At 37.0% G+C, this 20,390-nt stretch overlaps 1 protein-coding gene across 3 annotated transcripts in view; it reads left to right on the forward strand.

The window, feature by feature from the left end:
- Positions 1-20,390, forward strand: part of LOC132008445 (tetratricopeptide repeat protein 17) — a 118,795-nt gene that overhangs the window by 26,332 nt on the left and 72,073 nt on the right. For all 3 annotated transcript variants that reach the window (XM_059387065.1, XM_059387066.1, XM_059387067.1), the window contains exons 4-15: positions 299-410; positions 651-782; positions 5,997-6,106; positions 6,696-6,840; positions 7,533-7,672; positions 9,331-9,491; positions 10,798-10,910; positions 12,934-13,080; positions 15,005-15,120; positions 15,277-15,442; positions 16,583-16,660; positions 16,797-17,021. In XM_059387065.1, coding sequence (XP_059243048.1) covers positions 299-410; positions 651-782; positions 5,997-6,106; positions 6,696-6,840; positions 7,533-7,672; positions 9,331-9,491; positions 10,798-10,910; positions 12,934-13,080; positions 15,005-15,120; positions 15,277-15,442; positions 16,583-16,660; positions 16,797-17,021 — 1,645 coding nt within the window. The remainder of the gene's footprint in view (positions 1-298; positions 411-650; positions 783-5,996; positions 6,107-6,695; positions 6,841-7,532; positions 7,673-9,330; positions 9,492-10,797; positions 10,911-12,933; positions 13,081-15,004; positions 15,121-15,276; positions 15,443-16,582; positions 16,661-16,796; positions 17,022-20,390) is intronic.

Below are 20,390 nucleotides of genomic sequence, written 5' to 3' on the forward strand. Positions count from 1 at the left end.
GGCTGTCAACAGAAGTGTAAATCGGTTTAACATTTCTGGGAATAATATTGAAAAACTTTTAAAAAGTTCATAATCCTGACATTCTTTGGTCTACCTGCTATTTTCTCTCTTTTGATTTATCTCCCTTGTTAAACTCCTAAAATACTGCCTACCAACAGTTGCTGTGTGAGAGAAAGGTTGAATGTGGACTAATACTAGTTGTAAAGATGAGGTGCTAGGAGAGTATAGTTGAGTCAGGGAAAAACTAGACATTTTTTCACCTTTCATTCATTTATTGCCCCTGGCTTCTTGATTTTAGCCCTGAAGATTATATAGACACAGAATCTCCTGTCCCTCCAGACCCTGAGCAACCTGATTGTACCAAAATTCTAGAACTTCCATATAGTATACATGCTTTTCAACATCTGCGAGTAAGTAGAGATTTGGGATTTTTTTTTTTCTGTCTCCTGCTTATAAATATTTTTTCTTTCTTTTCCCCTTCCAAACAGCTTTATAATTTTACAAACATCTATTTCTTAAAACTCCTTTAAAATAAGTGCTATAAGATACTGAGTTACTTGTGAGCTTTTGTCTTATGATCTTTTTCTGGGTGTGTGGTTTTTGTTTTGTTCTGTTTTTTTTTTTTTTTTCATTTTTTTTCTTCTCTTCAGGGTGTACAAGAGAGAGTTAATCTTTCTGCACCTCTATTACCTAAAGAAGATCCAATCTTCACATATTTATCTAAACGACTAGGAAGAAGTATAGATGACATCGGTCACCTCATTCATGAAGGGCTGCAGAAGGTATGTCCTCAATGATTGAAAGGGGCAGAGACTCTGTGTGCAAACGGTCTTTTTTTCTCAGAAAATAATCTGCTTAGATAATTTTTATCTAGAGAGTGATTTTAAATATGGTTACATTAATATAAACTGTATGGTTCAAAGCTAGGGAGGAACATTGGTAGTCTAGTCCCCTCTATCAGAAGGGATGCCAAAAGTTTTATTTAAACTAATTCATGAAAAAGCAAATTATAAGCCAACATGAGCAACAGGGCTTATAGGCTAGATTATATATTTTAAATATGAAGGAAAATTTAACATTAGCATCTTTGAAATATTTACCCAATATATAGATCATCACTGTTCTCTGGACAAGAAAACAATCACTACCAACCATAAAGTCTTCTGATAATTTTCTTTTAAGGAACCATCTACTTTTAAAAACATGAAATAAAGAATTAAATTATGTAACAGCACCCAAGAAATTAAACGTGTCATTTAGCATGACGTGTGGGAATTTAGAAAGCAGATTTTTTTTTTAACTCTTCTCTGTGTCTGAGTTGTATCATAAAATGTAGGCTAGTGTCTTCCCTCCCTCCATCTCTCTCTCCCTTTCTTTCTTTCCTTTCTTAAAAAAAAAAAAAGAAAGAAAAAGAAATTACTATTTATTTATTTACTTATTCAAAAAAGAGTAAGCAAAAGAGTCCCCATAAAAGGGATACCAGGGTGGCTCAGAAAATTAAGCCGCTGCCTTCGGCCCAGGGATCAAGTCCCGAATTGGGTTCCTTGCTCAGTGGGGAGCCTGCTTCTCTCCCTGCCTCTGCCTGCCACTCTGCCGACTTGTGGGCTCTCTGTCTCTCCCCCCAGCCCCGATAGATAAATAAAGAGATAGATAGATTTTTTAAAAGAGAGAGAGAGAGAACAAGCACACTAGAGTGGGGCAACGGGCAGAGGAGGAGGGAGAGAGAGAATCAAAGCAGGCTCCACACCCAGTGTGGAACCTGACACAGGGCTCAGTCCCATGATCCCGAGATCACAACTGGAGCCAAAACCAAGAGCAGAATGCTTAATCGGCTGAGCCACCCAGGTGCCCCAAAATGGAGGCTAGTTTTTAAGCAGTATTATAATGGTACTAGGTAAAATGTGAACAGGCAAGATTTATATAGAGTTTATTATATGTTTATATGTTTATTCAAATATGGCATATATATATTTTTTGATGATTTTATAGCCAAGTTACTGTCTTCATCTTGTTTTTCTGAAGGTAATGTAAAACATTGCTGCCCCAGAACTTGATGAGTTATAAAAACTACCTAGGAAAACTGGCCTAGGATTTAAAATACCTTCAGAGGTTGGTTAGTTGAAAGTAGATCATAGTGGTAAGTTCTCTATAGAAAATTAAGGTAGAGGGTAATTGTGTGGCTACTTTAGATTGAACAGTTAGGGTCCTCCTCTCTCTAAAGGTGAAATTTAAGCTAATACCTGAATGACAAGAAGGAACCAAAAGTCAGCAGTCAAGGAAGAGTATTCTAAGCCAAGGGAAAGGCTCTGAAGACTTCATGAGCTCAGTAGTGTAGTAGTCTGCTCAGGCTACCATCATAAAATACCACAGACTGGGTGGCTTAAACAACAGAAACTTCTTTCTCATAGTTATGAACGTTGGGGAGTCCAGGATAAGGTGCTGGCTGATTCATTCCTGCTGAGGACTTTCTTCCTGCCTTGCAGATGACCACCTTCTCACTGTGTCCTCACATGTCCCCTTCTCTGTGTGTGTGGGGGGAGAGATCCGGTATGTTTTCCTCTTCTTATGAAGGAACTGGCCTTATTGGATTAGGGCCCTACTCTTAGGATCTCATTTAACCTTTAGCACCTATTCCTAGGCCCTGTCTTCATGTATAGTCACACTGGGGGTTAGGGCTTCCACATGTAAATTGACAGGGTCAGGGGGCTAGGGAGAGACACTAAGATACAGTCTTTAATAGGTGAAGCTCCGTAAGGTTGGAGCCTAGTGAGGGAAGGAGAGGAAAGGAGCCAAAGATGTAGACCAGGGCCAGACTAAGCAGGACTCTGAAAACTAGAGTAAGGACTCTGTGCACTGAAACCTGAGTGTGGGAGACTAGAGGCTAGAGCAGAGGAATGACATAATTCAATTAAATTTTTTTTTTAAGATTGATTTTATTTATTTATTTATTTATTTATTTATTTGACAGAGACACACACAGTAAGAGAGAGAACACAAGCAGGGGGAGTGGGAGAGGGAGAAGCAGGCTTCCCGCAGGGCAGGGAGCCCGAAGTGGGACTCGACCCCAGTACCCTGGGATCATGACCTGAGCCGAAGGCAAATGCTTAATGACTGAGCCACCCAGGTGCCCCTCAATTACTATTTTTAAAAATATACTCTTAAACTTAGTTGGAGAAATGACTGAAGGAACCCAAACTGAAAACAGAGAGTTCTAAGGCTGTGGGCAGTAATTCATGAGAGAGATGACATAGCTTGGACTAGAATGATTAGTTTTGGAAATGGAGGGACTTAAACTATTTCAGGAAATGTTTAGAAGTTTAGAAGCTGATGAGTTAGATGTGGGGAATGAAGGGAATAGAAGAATTGAGAATAATTCCTGAAGTCTTGGCATGAGCAACTTGAAGGAAGAGCAGTGCTGGGGTAGAGGAACAGAAGATAGAGTCTGCTTTGGTCACATTAAATTTTGAAATACCTGGGGCGCCTAGGTGGCTCAGTGGGTTAAAGCCTCTGCCTTCGGCTCAAGTCCTGATCCCAGGGCCCTAAGATCGGCCCCACCTGGGGCTCTCTGCTCAGCAGGGAGCCTGCTCCCCTCCCCCACCACCCCCGCCTGCCTCTCTGCCTACTCGTGATCTCTGTCAAATAAATAAATAAAATCTTAAAAAAAAAAAAAAATACCTAAAAGAGACTTGAGCTCCAGGAGGGTGGATAGATAGATAGATAGAGCTGGATAGATAGATAAAGGATAATTAAGTAAGGAGTGTTTGTAGCCATGGGACTGGATGAGCTCATCTAGAGGAGAGGGAAGTTTGAGAAGAGGCCACTCTGAGTCCCTGGTCCTCCCACAGTTAGCTGTCAAGCATAGGGGGAGAGTTCAGCAAAAGAGATCCAAAAGGGTATCCAGAAGAATGCGGTCTCCTAAAAGCCAAGGGAAAAGGTGTCCAAGAGAAGGAAAAAGTATTGACAGTGGAATTTTATGAGAAATCTTACAGAAAAGTTTCTCCTTTAAAGATGTGTTTTTCTCTTACTTCCAATATATTGTGATTTCTCTTACTTCCAATATATTCCAATATATACTTCATATATATATATATACACACACACATATATAGACCATCATAGTTTACTTATCACGGTGTTTTAACTTATTCCTATAGAATTTGTAATCGATTTTTTGGTCCCAATTCACAAAATAAAGTCTGAACGTAAGAGATAAAACTCAAAGCATTTGTTAATTTGAAAAAAACTTTCTCAAAGGGCTGTCAAAACAGACTGAAACATAAGTCTTAAGTCAAATCTGAAAGAAAGTGGCACATATCCCTTAACAACATATGCAAGTGTTATACCCTTATTTGCATCACTTACAAATTCTATACATTTCTTGAAGAGGGAATACTTAAAGCTGATTAATGCAGAATTATACTTAGTTTTAATATTAAAAATAACTCTTTTTGAAGAAAACAATTTGTCCTTTTGGAAAAAATTCAGTCTACATTAAAAAAAATCTATAAAAGAGAAAATTTTAAAAAACATTCAGAGATCATTACTATCTTACGATGTAATCTTTTTATTTTTACACATCTTTATAGTTAAAACAGTTATTCTCACAAGATTTTTTTTTTTTTTTTTCTTAAGAGAGCGAGAACACAGGGGCGGTAGGCAGGTGATGGGCAGAGAGAGGGATTGTGAGATTCTTTAAGCAGGTTCTGCACTCTGAGCCTAATGCAGGGCTTGATCTCATTTCCCTGAGATCATGACCTGAGCCGAATCAAGAGTTGGGCGCCTAACTCACTGAGCCACGCAGGTGCCCCTAAAATTTTAATAGTGGAATTGTGGGCATCAAAGTGTAATCATATTTTAAGGCTTTTTATATAATGTTGCAAACTGTCCCCTAGAAATGTTGCATTCACTAACATTTCTACAGTTAATATCTGAAGTTAATATACTCACAACTCCTAGTATAGCCCACAATGACTGTTGACATTCTTTTTAATTTTTGCGAATTTATAAAAGGAAAATTTGTATCTTTTTTCTTTATATTCTTTAAGTTTTACATCATTTTCCTGCTAATTGACCATTGTTTTGAACTTTTGAATTTGTCTGTGCATGTTTTTGATCCATATTCTCTTGTATTTTGTCTTGTATTATCTTTCTTTTTTAGAGCTCTTTATGTATTAAAGATAATAAACAGTGGTTGTCATATATACTTTTCCCAGTTTATATTAAATTTTATAACTTTTTTTTTTAACTTCATATGACTTCTTTTTGCCATGCCAAATTTGAAATTTCTCTACATGGGCTTAAACGATTTACACTGAGTTTTTGTCATGGTCCAGTTCAGTGTTTAGACCTTTGTGTGGTTGAAATTAGTATATGTTATAAATCCAGGCCACAGAAGAAGCAAACCTATCTCAATTTCTGTTTAACTTCACTAAATAATACACTTACTACTCTATACTAAAGACATAATTTTTAGCAGTGAAGGTTTGGATTGTGAACACAGATGAAAGAAGAACAAATAAAAATTCATCATTTACAAAAGGATAAGCCTGCCTTTTGCTTACATATGTACCTTCATTCAGATATTTAAATAAATAGGAAACTTTGTTAACTTGAGGAATTTCATGTTGGAACAACTGGCATTTCTAAGTAGGTTAGGTCCTAACTTCTAAAGTCCTGAAATAGGAATCAACAAGTTTGGGTCACTTGGTGGGCTTTTCAGCTTAATTTCCCTCTGGGAGCAAGAGCTTGAATTTGAGTGGTCTCTCCATGGAGATGACACCTGAAGTCACGTACTTGCTCCGCTGGTGATCAGGAGGCACCTTTGACAGATATAGTCTCTTGGTACTTTGTCCCCTGCTTATTCATTGGTGTAATGTATTGTTCTTCAGCTTAAATTTCAGAAGAGACAGAATAGTGAAGGTGCTCATTTTGAACTTTCTGAGTCGAAGAAAGTGTGATGAGTTGTGTTGGATTGTTCTTATTTGTTTAATCTCTAGAATTCTTCCTCATGGGTACTGTATAACATGGCTTCATTTTATTGGAGAATAAAGAATGAGCCGTATCAAGTAGTGGAATGTGCCATGCGAGCACTTCACTTCTCTTCCAGGTAAGTTTTCTCCCTTTCTGGACTTCCTGATTCTCCATATAAATCAAGACTGGTAAAGAAGCAGCACATAAGAAAACAATGTGAAGAAGCATTGTGTTGTACTTAACACTTTCCTCTGTACCTGTTCAAAGAATTTAGTCCCATCACAAAAAAATGACAGATGTCAAAGAGTTCACGCTGTTAATAGCACAATATCTTTCTGATTTCCATTAAGGAAAAAATACATAATGTAGAGGCCCTCTGGTTCACTTGAAACTTGACTATAAGGACCTTGCCTGGAGGAATTAGCATAAATTAAATTTTTCTCAAAGCAAATAATGAGCCCTAAATACATTTTACAGCCATAAAGTATCTGCCCAACCTTATTTCTATGGCAAAATTCATAGCTGTCAGATTGAATAAGCACCATGAGCTATATAAAAATGAACAGTAGGATTTTCTTCAATTATTTTCTCTATCAGTACACTCAAAGTTATTTTTCTAAGTTCAATAACTTCGAATGTAATATTCTCTTGTTAAATAGTTACACGGAGTCACAGAGCACACACATCTCTCCTAACACCGAATTGCACCTCTCCTTCTCTTGTAGGCACAATAAAGACATTGCCCTGGTCAACTTGGCAAATGTGCTGCACAGAGCACACTTCTCTGCAGATGCTGCTGTGGTGGTCCACGCAGCCCTGGATGACAGTGACTTCTTCACCAGCTATTACACTTTGGGAAATATATATGCAGTAAATACAACTTTGTGTTTTCATGAGCCAAACCAGTTGCTATTTCCTTTTCTTTTTAAATTTTATTTTCAACTAAAAAATTACCTTTTTCCACCCCTTCCTCTTTTGGTCTGAACGAAGAAAAGGGAATGGAAATGAAGAAATTAGGGGGAAAATACCTCAACATAATAATGTATCCTAATGGTCCTAGCCTCTTGACAAAAAAGAAAAATAATTAAGTTGATAGGAGTCTTAAATTCCTGCAGAGTACCCCTCTGAAGATAGCACTACTTTCTAGTTAAGCAATCGTGCAGCATATCTTATGTTGTGGATTTGGTCACTGATCAAAAATAGTGTTCGCCAGGGGCACCTGGGTGGCTCAGATGGTAAAGCGTCTGCTTCGGCTCAAGTCATGATTCCAGGACCCACGATCAAGCCCCACCTTGGGCTCCCACCTTAGTGGGGAGTCTGCTGCTCCCTCTCCCTCTGCCTCTCTATCTCTCTCAAATGAATAAATAAATAAAACAAAACAAAATTATTAAAAATAATGTTCGCTACAGAGTGAGATGTAAGTGTGATCTTGTAAGTCGTTAGGGGGTTTGGGCAGGTCCAACCATGCTGTGACTAATGTTTTCCTCCTGTGTGTATATATGTGTGTGTGTGTGTGTGTGTGTTTTGTTTTGTTTTGTTTTGTTTTGTTTTTGTCTCTTCAGATGCTGGGAGAGTATAACCACTCAGTGCTCTGTTATGACCATGCTTTGCAGGCCAAACCTGGCTTTGAGCAGGCTATAAAGAGGAAGCATGCTGTCCTTTGTCAGCAAAAACTCGAGCAGAAATTGGAAGCTCAACATAGGTAATTGGGAGAGAAAATGTTACTGAAACCGTAGCACTCTAGAATCATAAGCTAGACCTGGGTAGGGTAATGCCCGTGTTAATTTGTGCATTAGAATTAAAAACACCTCTTCACTGCTGCTAGTCCTGTCCCTTTTCTTCAGATCCAGGGTGGGTTAGCACAACTCAGAGGTTGTGTAGAGGAATCTTTAATAGTATGAATTCCAGGAACTGGAGAATGTTTGCAGTAAATTCTGTCATTTAGGTCTTTATACTTCGACCATCAGTTACTTTTATGATGGAGTAGGGGCGCTGCCAGATAATTAGAAATTCGGTTATGTTTTAGTTTCCACAGAATACATTGTCGGAAAAATAACTTGCACATGCTGCATTTGCTCTTTCTCCCCGTTAGATGCTAGGATTGGGCTAATGTTACATTAGTTAAGTGACATTGAGAAACATTATTTGGCCCATATTTTAATCCAATTTCTGTAAATTGTGCAGTGATGAAGTGCTGTTGTACTTGGTCCTTGCAATATACTTAATAAAAATGTATTTGATTCCATAAGTAGTAGGGCCAGTTAGGAAACTTCACATAACTGGAAATGAATTATTCTTACGGAATTAGCCTCCATGTTTTGAGGCAATTTTTGATTATTAGAGAATTAAATGGAGATTTGGAACTCATTAAACTATTGCATTTGCTTATTTTCCAATCATTTTAATTTTCCAATCATTTTAAAGCATAATGTGGTGAAAAGGAAGGAATGACCACTTATTTGTTTATACTGGCTTCTGTTACACCTGATCAGAACTTGTCCTGGCTAAGCAAATTGGTTCTCTCGTACACAATCTGTATAACTCGTAAATCTCCATGTGTTACGATGTAGTAGGTAAAAATGATTCTGTGACTGAATATAATCAGGCAGCTGATTTATTGATACCAACTGGTACACAAAATGTCTTTCGAAGCCGGGTTTCTGTGTTTTTTTTTTTCCCAAAAATCCACAAATACAAGGAGCTAGAGTTTAAGAGCGAGGTACTTTTGGCCCTTTCTCTTCACCTTGTCTTTATGTAGAATCAAAAGAAAAGATGAAAAGGTGGCAGTAGAACTAACACGGACTTTGTGGGGGGAAATAGAATAGTTGTTGAATATGTCAAGATTTATAGTGTATCACTATATCTTTTGGGTACCTGAACAGTCCAATACACCATTTAATATCAAAAGAGCCCTTTGTAAGGGAAGAATTTTGCATCCATCTTTTTGCCTCTAACTTTTAGTAAAACAATAGATTTATTTTGCCCCCATTTTTAAATTTGTACTACAGTGTTTGTATGTATGTTAAAAGGAAGAAACTAGCAATTATTGCTGAGGACCAGAAAAAAATCTATACAGTATGTGGGTTTAAAAATTAAGTTTTAGGAGCACCTGGGTGGCTCAGTGGCTTAAGCCTCTGCCTTCGGCTCAGGTCATGATATTAGGGTCTGGGATCGAGCCCCGCACCAGGCTCTCAGCTCAGCAGGGAGCCTGCTTCCCCCTCTCTCTGCCTGCCTCTCTGCCTACTTATAATCTCTGTCTGTCAAATAAATAAATAAATAAATAAATAATATTTTTTAAAAGGTCTAAAAATTCCGTTTTAAAGATCTATAACTTTTTCCTGGTGTTATAAAAATGTTAAGATCCCTCCAGCGAACACTGAATGAGTTGAAAGAATATCAAAAGCAGCATGACCACTACCTGAGACAGCAGGAGATCCTAGAAAAACATAAGCTGATTCAGGAAGAGCAAATCTTAAGAAATATCATCCATGAGACACAGATGGCAAAAGAAGCACAGTTAGGTGAGTATTGATTCCAAATAAAGACAGTTTAGGAAGTTTACTTCTAGCATGTTTTACTTTCATAACTTTTGTGTAGCCCTAATGCAGTATAAAGTTGTGCTTATGACTTCCCTCAGTCTTAAAATCAAGTCATCAAGTTTTTTTTTAATTCACATTTTAAAGTAAAAATTAAATCTTTTCGATCTTAGAAGTCTTAACAACAGTTGTTTGATTTAGTAAGCATGCCAATCTCTTGGAGACCTTGTTAAAATGCAGATTCTTCTGAGGTAGGACCTGAGATTCTGAATTTCTAGCAAGCTCTTATTTGATGGCTGTTGTTGCTGGTCTGAAAACACAATGTGAGTAACATGGCCTTATACCAAGTAAACACAAGCCACACACACCCTTGAAACAAACCATCCACTACCAAGCCAACACTGGCAATAAGGCTGTCTTATTTTTCTTCCTCCCTTAAAAACAAATATTTTATTTTAGAAGTAAGATTTTAGGCTAGAATTTGTCTCAAGCAGGAACTCTTAACCTTGGTCAGTGGATTAGTTTCAGGGGATTCTGAAATCCTCCCCAAAAATTACATGCTGTAATATGTATGTGCACAATTTTTTTTCTGAAAAGAAGGCATATAGCTTTTATTAAAATCTCTCAGAGTCCATGACCCAGAAGTTAAAACCACTGTCTAAGGACAGTTGGGTTGACAGGATATCAGTGACTTGGTTATATCCAGAATGTTTCACTTCTAATGAAACCCTAAGGGAGCAGATCTAACAGGTGACATCAAAGAATAAATTAATAGAATATTGATATGGAAGGTCTCTTAAATCTTTGAACCTTAGCTGTGACCATTTAAAGTCCATTTTACAATCCACATACTAGGTTTTCTTTGCTATTTTGAGTATAAAGAGTATGTTCAGTTCTTTGGGTTATTTACTGCTTGCTCTGTATTACAATATAACTAGAGCTCTTGTAATAATTTTGAAACAGAATTATGAACTATATAAAGCAGATTATCTCCAGAGAGATGGCAAAAGTCTCTTAAAACAATGTAATTAATAGATTTTACTGTCACAGAATGTAATTACCAGAAGATATTTTGGTGATTTAGTGGAACCCCCCTTTTTTTTTTATAGTTAGAGAAACTGAGACTTCTTTATAACGATTTAATTTAGCTAACTATTAATGAGTGTTTCCGTGTATGGTACCCCCTGTGTAAGTACTTTGCCAGGCTCTGAAACTGAGTGACTCAGACCAAAGAAACCATGTTGGTGTTGCTGATGTTTCTCAAAAATTGTACTTTCCTTTCTTATTCCAGGAAATCATCAGATATGCCGTCTGGTCAACCAGCAGCATAGTTTACATTGCCAGTGGGACCAACCTGTGCGCTACCATCGTGGAGATATTTTTGAAAATGTGGACTATGTTCAGGTCTTTTTCTTGCTATCTTCTAGCTCTTATAACTTTGCATATCTAAGAGTAATACTGCTTAATATTGCTTTTCCCCCTTGATTCCTTGTATATTTGATCCCCAAATTTGTGACTAATTTAAGATTTTGAGTATGTTTATGAAGTCAGATTTTGTAGATAGTACTCAGTTACTTCTTGCATGACCTTTCCAGTCCCCCCAAGGACTAGCTGTATATGTCTTTGTTTCTTTTCTCCTTTACCATGAGAGCTAGATTGGGCTGTATTAACTCAAAGCCTGCATCTCCCTTTTAACTTGCTAGAGTAAGACCAGTAATTTAAAATTTGGGGAAGAGTAGCCATGCTCTTCCCTCGAGTCATCAGTCCAGTTATGTTGCTTCAACTAAAAACATTAACAAAATGATTATTATCAACAGGAAATTTTTATTAAGCACTATTGCTACATGGCATGGGTATTTTCTCTCTCTTTATTTCTCTGTGAGTATCCATACATAGACATGTGTGTATACACACACACACACACACATATGCATTAAGTCATATACAATCCTAGGCTAACTAGTTGGGAAGAAATAATACTTATTTATAATGATACCAGAGGGCATCTAATTGGACTGATAGCAGATAATAAGCACAACCAGAGTTTGAAATATCTTCCAAAAGGATATTGGAAATAAAGTGAAGTTTATCATATCCTATTGAAACCTATCATATCTTTAATCATAGATACAGGAATTTTCAGAGATGAGCAGTTAAGATAATTAATCAGAACAGCTTCTCTAGGAGGACAAACGATGAAGAATTAGTACTTTTTAGTCTAAAAAATCCCAGAACTCATTGAGAAAAAGAAGCAAAAATTAAGAGACAGTTTAGGGGAGAATTAGTAATAAAGACCAAATGCTTCCCATGATTTTTGTCAACTAGTTCCTAGCAATATCCCATGTTTAGTTTTCAAACACAGTAAAGGGACATCAGACTTACACAGCTGATATTATAGCTATCTTTTTTTTTTTTTTTTTAAGATTATATTTCTTTATTTGTGAGAAAGAGCCAGAGAGCATGAGCAGGGGGAGCAGCAGAGAGAGAGGAAGAAACAGGCTCCCCGTGGAACAGGGAGCCTGATGCAGGGGTCAGTCCCAGGACCTTGGGACCATGACCTGACCTGAAGGTGGATGCTTAACCGACTAAGTCACCCAGGTGCCCCTATAGCTCCCTGTCTTAAATCCAAACATTATTTTAAGGGGGAAAAAAGGGAATAATATTTACAAATGATACAGACTGAAACCAAGGTGACTTTTGGTTATCATGATGGTCTCAAGACAGACCATTTGGAAGACTCCCCTGTACTAGTGTAGCTTCAGTATTCTATATCCATAAGTTGTATCTCTGTTACATAGTGAATGAATCCATTCTTTTCTACTCCCTCCCATCCTGGTCCCATTCCCTTATGTAACAATGTTTTAGAAATAAACAGGAATGGGGGTATTCCCTAAGAATATCAAGCATTGATTTACCTTGGTTTGGAGGGAGGCTATATTTATATTGGGAGTTGATTGTATAATGGTTATAATGCCTAAATCATAGCTATATTAAACTCCTGAGAGCCCTTTTTCAAGTTCCTTGCTTCTCACACAGCACACTAATTCTACTGAGTACCAATCATTTTAGTCTAGACAGGGTAGGGCAATAATGAACCAAACATCTTAGATAATCAGCTCATGTTTAAACTTAAAAGAGACTAAATCACAGAAGGCAAGTAAAGGGACAGTAAAGAAAGGAAGAATCCATGCCATTTTTCTCATACTCCAATAATAGTTGATTAAAAGTTGCTAAATTATACATTTTCTGAGAGAATAGTGTTGGAGCCTAGTTCTGAAAATGTAAAGCTCTGATTACTTTATTACTGACCTACTTTCAGATTTCCTCCTGGGTTTGAGTATTCACTGAGGTTTTGAGTTGGATTAAATCTTAATCACAGCTTCTTTTCTGCTTCTAGTTTGATTCAACTTTTCTTTTCATTTTCTAGTTTGGTGAGGATTCATCAACCTCCAGTATGATGTCTGTGAATTTTGATGTTCAGGCAAATCAGAGTGATATCAGTGATTTGGTCAAGTCTTCTCCTGTAGCCCATTCCATTCTCTGGATCTGGGGCAGGGATTCTGATGCATATAGGGTAAGTTAATAAAGGATGATGAAGCACTTTTTTCAGACAAGATTTCTGAAAGAAGTGACGGTCCTTATCCCTGTTCAGCTTAGCTCAGCAAATACTTAGTCAACTTCTATTAAACAGAAGGCATTCTCCTAGTAGTAGATTAGCAAGGCACCGGGTCTGTCTTGAGGTCTTCTTCCCAATCAAGTGAGGCATATAGACCAATTTTGGTTCAAAACTTTGGGCTCTGAGTATAAGTACCAACCCTCAAAAGTTTCTAAACTTGACCTAAGTATATGCTTCTATATACAGTTGACCCTTGAACAACATGGGGGCTAGAGGGACCGACCCCTCTAGCGACCCCTCTAGCGACTCTGCGACTGACCCACGCAGTCAGAAATCTGCATATAACTTTTTTGATTCCCCAAAAACTTAACTACTAATAGCCTACTATTGACCAAAGCCTTACTGAGAACATAAACAGTAGATTAACACTTTTTCTTATGTTGTAGGTATTATGTATTGTATTCTTAAAATAAAGTAAGCTAGAGAAAAGAAAATGTTATTAAGAAAGTCATGAGGAAGAAAAAATACATATATAGTACTGCACTGTATTTATAAAAAAAAAAAAATCCACGTGTAAATGGACCTGCATAGTTCAAAGCTGTGCTTTTCAAGGGCCAGCTACATTTCACTTTTTAATCAGCATTCTTTTATTGAGCTCCTATTTGTGCGTCAGGCTGGTACTGTGGATACGGCATGCAAGCTCTTTGCTGGACCTTATATTCTATCAGATGATACAGATAATAAGTTAATAAGTATGTATTTTTTTTAAGATTTTATTTATTTATTTGAGAGAGAGAGATAGCTCAAGCAGGGGGAGTAGCAGAGGAAGAGGGAGAAGAAACAAGCTTCCCACTGAGCAGGGCACCCAAAGTGGGACTTGATCCCAGGGCTGTGGCACTGTGACCTGAGCCAAAGGCAAATGTTTACCCGACTGAGCAACGCAAGCACCCCAATAAATATGTATTTCTGACTAGCTAAGAAATAATTGTATGTTAGCCCATGGGGATACCAAGGTATGAGGACAGATACCATGTGTATTTTATACAGTATTAAATTTTTAGAATTCAATCCAGTTTATATTCTCTCAGAATTAATATAGCCACTTAGATTTAATTCTGTGTAAAATAAATTCCCAAAAGTTTGATAACTCCAAGATTTAAGTTTAATAAGCCTCTGGTGTATCTTATGTATATTTAGAAAAATGAACATTTTACATATCAAAACAATTGTTAAACTTTGGCATTGGAAAAGAAACCATCTTAGTTCAGGGAAAAATAGTTTTCTGTGCCAGTTTTTTAAGCTCATATATGTTTTCAGGTACAAATCATAAACTCTACTTTAAACTGGCTTAAAAGAAAATGTGCCTCATATTATAGAAAGTCCAGAGATGAGAGCAAGCTTTGGGTTTGGTTAATTAAATGGACCAGTGATGTCATCAGGGACCCGTTTCTTTCCTTTTCTTCAATTTGCCATCCCCGGTATAGGTTTCATCCTAATGCTTGTCTTCCTCATGGTCATGAGGTAACAGCCAGCAGCAACTTGGAGCAACATGTTCTTTGTTCCTATGTAGCAAAGGAGACAAAGACTGGCTTTTCTTTCTCACAAGCCCCAAGCAAGCCTCTCCTTGTATCTCATGGGGCTCAGCTGACTTAGGCCTGCCCAACCCTGAACCAGTCTATGGTAAAGCAGATAGAATTACTGACATAGACTAAAAGTCTTCAGTAGAAGGAACATGATAGAGTTTACATGATAGTGTCTACAATTTTTTTAAAATACTAAATGGTTGTTATCTTAATATGTTTATATTCTTTTAAAAAGTTTATTTAGCGTGTTGAAATATTGAATCCAAGGAAACTTATGAGAAATTTTTTCTCTTTATTAGGACAAACAGCATATTCTTTGGCCTAAAAGAGCAGATTGTGCAGAAAGCTATCCTAGAGTCCCTCTTGGCGGGGAATTACCAACGTATTTTCTGCCACCGGAAAACAAAGGACTCAGGCAAGTGCTGATGGATTTGGCAAAGCACTTGATTCTGCATGATTATCATCTGGCAGTTCTTTGAGAGCACCAGCCTTGGACTTGAAAGGTTAAGTCTTTATCTTGAAATCACCCAAACTTTGAAAATATGAATCTTGTTCCTTTTTCTTGTGCCAGGATCCACGAACTCAGCAGTGATGATTATTCTTCAGAAGAAGAGGCCCAAACCCCTGACTGTTCCATAACTGACTTCAGAAAAAGCCAGACTCTGTCCTACTTAGTCAAAGAATTAGAGGTCCGCATGGATCTGAAAGCCAAAATGCCAGATGACCATGCACGAAAAGTAAGGCTCACGTAGGCTGGTGTTTATTGCCGTCCATTCTGGGTGACTTCACAAGCCTCTTAGGTGGAACGAAAACTTGATAGAAGGCAGTTATTGAACTTGAAGTTTTTTAAAACTCTTAAAGAATTGGTAGAATCATTAAGAAGACTTTCATGCTATTGAAGGAGTGTCAGGGAAGTATGCTTCAGGGTGCTCACGCACTCTTATTCTTTTGAATAAGAGTGCCGCAAAGATGAGCAACACAGATCTCTCTGTTTACTTGTTGGGGCTCATCTGGTGGGGGCCATTCTGACCCCTTCAGTTTAGCTTTGCATCCTCCCAAGTCTCCAGAAGTCTGTATAAATCAAAAGCTTGAAGATTCTCTTTGTAGCCTTTTCAACCCTGTGGCCTTTTGTAAGGTCCTTGGAAGTTTGTATGAATTTGTATGAATTTACAGATACTATAGATAAATTCCATTATGCTTTGTACCTTAATTCCTGCTAGTTATGTATAACGAAGAGTGTTATATTACTGACTAGAAATTCTACATTAGATACCATTCCAGAGATACAAATGAAAGATTAGTTTTTTGCAGAGAAAACAGACCATCACAACAACCTTTTTAAAACTTAATTTTAAAACTGTGAACAGTTACTACTGACAGTCAACAAACATTTACTGAGGTGGAAAACATTATGTACCAGGCACTGTTTGGATTCCTAGGAAAGATAAATAGACCATGATCCCCACCTTAGAGTTACTCACAGTTACACACATGTTGCAAGAACATAGCGTAGTTGCAGATCCAGTGGTTTTCCAGCTAGGAAAGATAGAAGGTTTTTGTTGCCATTGGGTATTACATACTATTGTCTTTTGAATAATTTCTCTTTTGATTTTGGATACTTAGGTTGAATTTAATGGGGTATGTGTATGTGGTATACATCTTGTAACGTGTTTTAGTTAGAGGAAACTAGGGCGTTCATATAAGCAGGTCAACACCTGTTGGTGATGACCTCGTGTTTTATATATATAAATACATGATTATAAGTGTCTATTCAAATTAGCTGTTCCTGAGGAGCTCAAGACTGCTATCTATAGAATTTTCTCAAATGTCTTCCCTGTTATTTTCAATTGAGTCAGTCTTCCTTTTGATGTTTTCAGATTTTGCTTTCCCGTATTAATAACTATACTATCCCAGAAGAAGAAATTGGGTCATTCTTATTTCACGCTATTAATAAGGTAAGTCTCCTGCTTTAGACAGCTGAAATTTAAATGCTTAGTATTTGTAATTAAAAATTAAAATGCATGCATTAAAAATCCTTGTTAGAACTAGTACTGTATTCTTTCGGCATCTGAGGTATTTTGGGTTTTTCAGCCAAATGCCCCCGTCTGGCTGATACTCAATGAAGCTGGACTCTACTGGAGAGCGGTAGGAAACAGCACTTTTGCTATTGCCTGTCTTCAGAGAGCTTTGAATTTGGCTCCACTTCAATACCAGGACATTCCTCTTGTGAACTTGGCCAACCTTTTGATTCACTATGGTCTCCATCTTGATGCCACTAAACTGCTCCTTCAAGCTTTGGCCATCAATAGCTCTGAGGTGAGGTTTTATGTTTCTCTGTAGCTCCATATACTATGTGGGGGTAACTCAAATTCAGGGTACAATTTGTATTTTTCTGGGGAAGGCATAAAAAAAGCCTCACGTTTTTATCAGAGTACAGTTTGCATACTTTAGAGTGACATAAAGCAGATTTTGTTTTGTCTTATTTTTGATATGTTTTTTATATTGATTTATTTTGTACAAATGTAAAATCGTGCTAATCACATTTTTCTGTATCTTCTTGTTTTTACTCCCAGATATATCTTAGATATATTTAATTTCTTTTCTTTAATTTTCATTCCACTTTAGCTAACCTATAGTGTTATATTAGTCTCAGGTGTGCAGTGCAGTGAGTCAGCGCTTCCATACATCCCCTGATGCTCATCACAAGGGCCCTCCTTCATCCCTATCTCCTGTTTCAGGTGCCTCTGCCCTCTGCCCATCTCTGCTCTGGTAACCATCAGTTTGTTCTCTGTAACGAATCTATTTCTTGTTTTGTCTCTCTCTCTCTCTTTTTTTTCCTTTGCTGCTTTTGTTTCTTAAATTACATGTATGAGTGAAATCATAAGGTATTTGTCTTTCTGTGTCTTATTTCACTTAGTACTATACTCTCTAGCTCCCTCCATGTCATCGCAAATGACACGATTTCATTCTTTTTTATGGCTGAATAATACTTCATTTTGTATGTATATATACGCCACATCTTTTTTATCCATTCATCTATCGATGAACCGTAGAGCTGCTTCTGCATCTTGGCTATTGTAAATAATGCTGCTGTAAACAAAGGGGTGCATTTATCCTTCTGAATTAGTGTTGTTGTATTCTTTGGATAAATACCCAGTAGTGTGTTTGCTGGATCATAGGGTAGTTCTTTTTTTTTTTTTTTTTTTTTTTTAAGTTTTATTTCTTTATTTGAGAGAGAGAGCATGAGTGGGAGGGGCAGAGGGAGAAGGAGAGAGAGAATCTCAAGGCAACTCTGTGCTGAGCATGGAGCCTGATGCAGAGCTCGATCTCACTACCCTGAGATCACAACCTGAGCTGAATCCAAAAGTTAGTCGCTTAACCAGACTGCCACCCAGGAGCCCTAGGAGTTCTATTTTTAATGTTTTTTTTTTCCAAATTTTTATTTAAGTTCTAATTAGTTAACATACAGTGTAATACTAGTGTTAGGAGTAGAATTTAAATCACATTCAACACAAGTGCCCTCCTTAATACCTATCACCCATTTAGCCCATTCCCCGCCTACCGCCCCTCCATCGATCCTCAGTTTGTTCTCTATCGTCTCTTTTATGGTTTGCTTCCCTCTCTTTTTTCCCCTTCCCATATGTCATCTGTTTTCTCTCTTTAATTCCACATATGAGTGAAATCATATGGTTGTTTTTTTCTTTCTCTGACTAACTTCACCTAGCATAATACACTCTAGCTTCATCCATGTCCTTGGAAATGGCAAGACTTCTTTTTGATGGCTGAGTAATATTCCACTATATTTATGACTTCATCTTTATCCATTTATCAGTCAGTGGACAGTTGGGTTCTTTCCTTAATTTGCCTGTCATTGATAATGGCGCTTGTAAACGTCAGGGCGCATGTGCCCCTTCAAGTCAGTATGTTTGTAGCCTTTGGGTAAGTACCTAGTAGTATAGTTGCTGGGTCATAGGATAGTTCTATTTTTACCTTTTTGAGAACTTCCATACTGTTTTCCAGAGTGGCCACACTATTTTGCTTTCCCGCCAGTAGTGTGAGGGGTTCTCCTTTCTTTGCATCCTTGCCAGCATCTTTTGTTTCCCGTGTTAATTTTAGCCATTCTGACAAACGTGAGATGGTATCTCATCATGGTTTTAATTGGTATTTCCTTCATGATGAGTGATGTTGAAAATCTTTTCATATGTCTGTTGGCGATCTAGATGTCTTATTTGGAAAAATAGCTGTTCATGTCTTCTGCCTATTTTGTAATTGGATTTTTTTTTTAGTATTGAGTTGTATCAGTTCTTTATATATTTTGAATATTAACCCTTTATCAGATATGTTATTTGCAAATACCTTCTCCCATTCCATGGGTTGACTTTTAGTTTTGTTGATTGTTTCCTTCACTGTACAGAAGCTTTTTATTTTGATATAGAAACCAATAGTTTATTTTTGTTTTTAATTCCCTTTGTCCCAGGAGACATATCTATAAAAATGTTGTTATGGCTGATGTCAGAGAAATTATTGCCTTGTTCTCTTCTAGGAATTTTATGTTTTCAGGTCTCACATTTAGGTCTTTAATCCATTTTCAGTTTATTTTTGTGTATGGTGTAAGAAAGTGGTCCAGTTTTATTACTATTTACTGATCAGTTTTTCCAGCACCATTTGTTGAAAACTATCTTTTTTCGATTAGATATATTCTGTCCTGATTTAATAAGATTAACCATATAATTGTAGGTTAATTTTTGGGTTTTCTGTTCTGTTCCATTGATCTGTATATCTGTTTTTGTGCCAGTACTATTCTGTTTTGATTACTACAGTTTTGTATTACAACTTGACATCCAGAATTGTGATGCTTCCAGCTTTGCTTTTCTTTTTCAAAGTTGCTCTGGCTATTCAGAGTCTTTTGTGGTTCCATATTAATCTTGGGATTTTTTTGTTCTAGTTGCAAAAAATGCTGTTGGTGCTTTGATAGGGATTTTATTTAATGTGTAGGTAGCTTTGGGTAGTATAGATATTTTAACAATGTTTTTTCTTCTAATTCATGAATGTGGGATTGCTTTCCATTTGTTTATGTTCTCTTCAATTTCTTTCATCAGTATTTTACAGTTTTCAGAGTATAGTTCTTTCACCTCTTTGGTTAGGTTTATTCATAGGTCTTATTTTTGGTACAGCTGTAAATGGGATTGTTTTTTCAATTTCTCTTTCTGCTGCTTCATTATTAGTATGTACAAATGCAGCAAATTTCTGCACATTGGTTTTATATCCTGTGATTTTACTCAATTCACTTAACAGTTTTAGTAATCTTTTGGTGGAGTCTTTAGGCTTTTCTATATATGGTATCACATCATCTGCAAATAGTAAAACATTTTACTTCTTCCTTACCGATTTGAATTCCTTTTATTTCTTTTTGTTGTCTGATTGCTGAGACTAAGACTCCCAGTACTATGTTGAATAAAAGTGGCGAGAGTGGACATCCTGACTTGTTCCTGGTGTTAGGGGAAAAGCTCTGTTTTTCCCCATTGAGGGTGATGTTTATTGTGGGTTTTTCATATATGCCCTTCATTATGTTGAGGTATGTTCCCTCTAGACCTACTTTGTTGAGGACTTTTATCATGAATGGATGTTGTACTTTGTCAAATGCTTTTTCTGTATTTATTGAAATGATCATACAATTTTTATCCT

The sequence above is a fragment of the Mustela nigripes genome, unplaced genomic scaffold (genome assembly GCF_022355385.1).
Source record: "Mustela nigripes isolate SB6536 unplaced genomic scaffold, MUSNIG.SB6536 HiC_scaffold_148, whole genome shotgun sequence".
In the NCBI taxonomy this organism is placed as follows: domain Eukaryota; kingdom Metazoa; phylum Chordata; class Mammalia; order Carnivora; family Mustelidae; genus Mustela; species Mustela nigripes.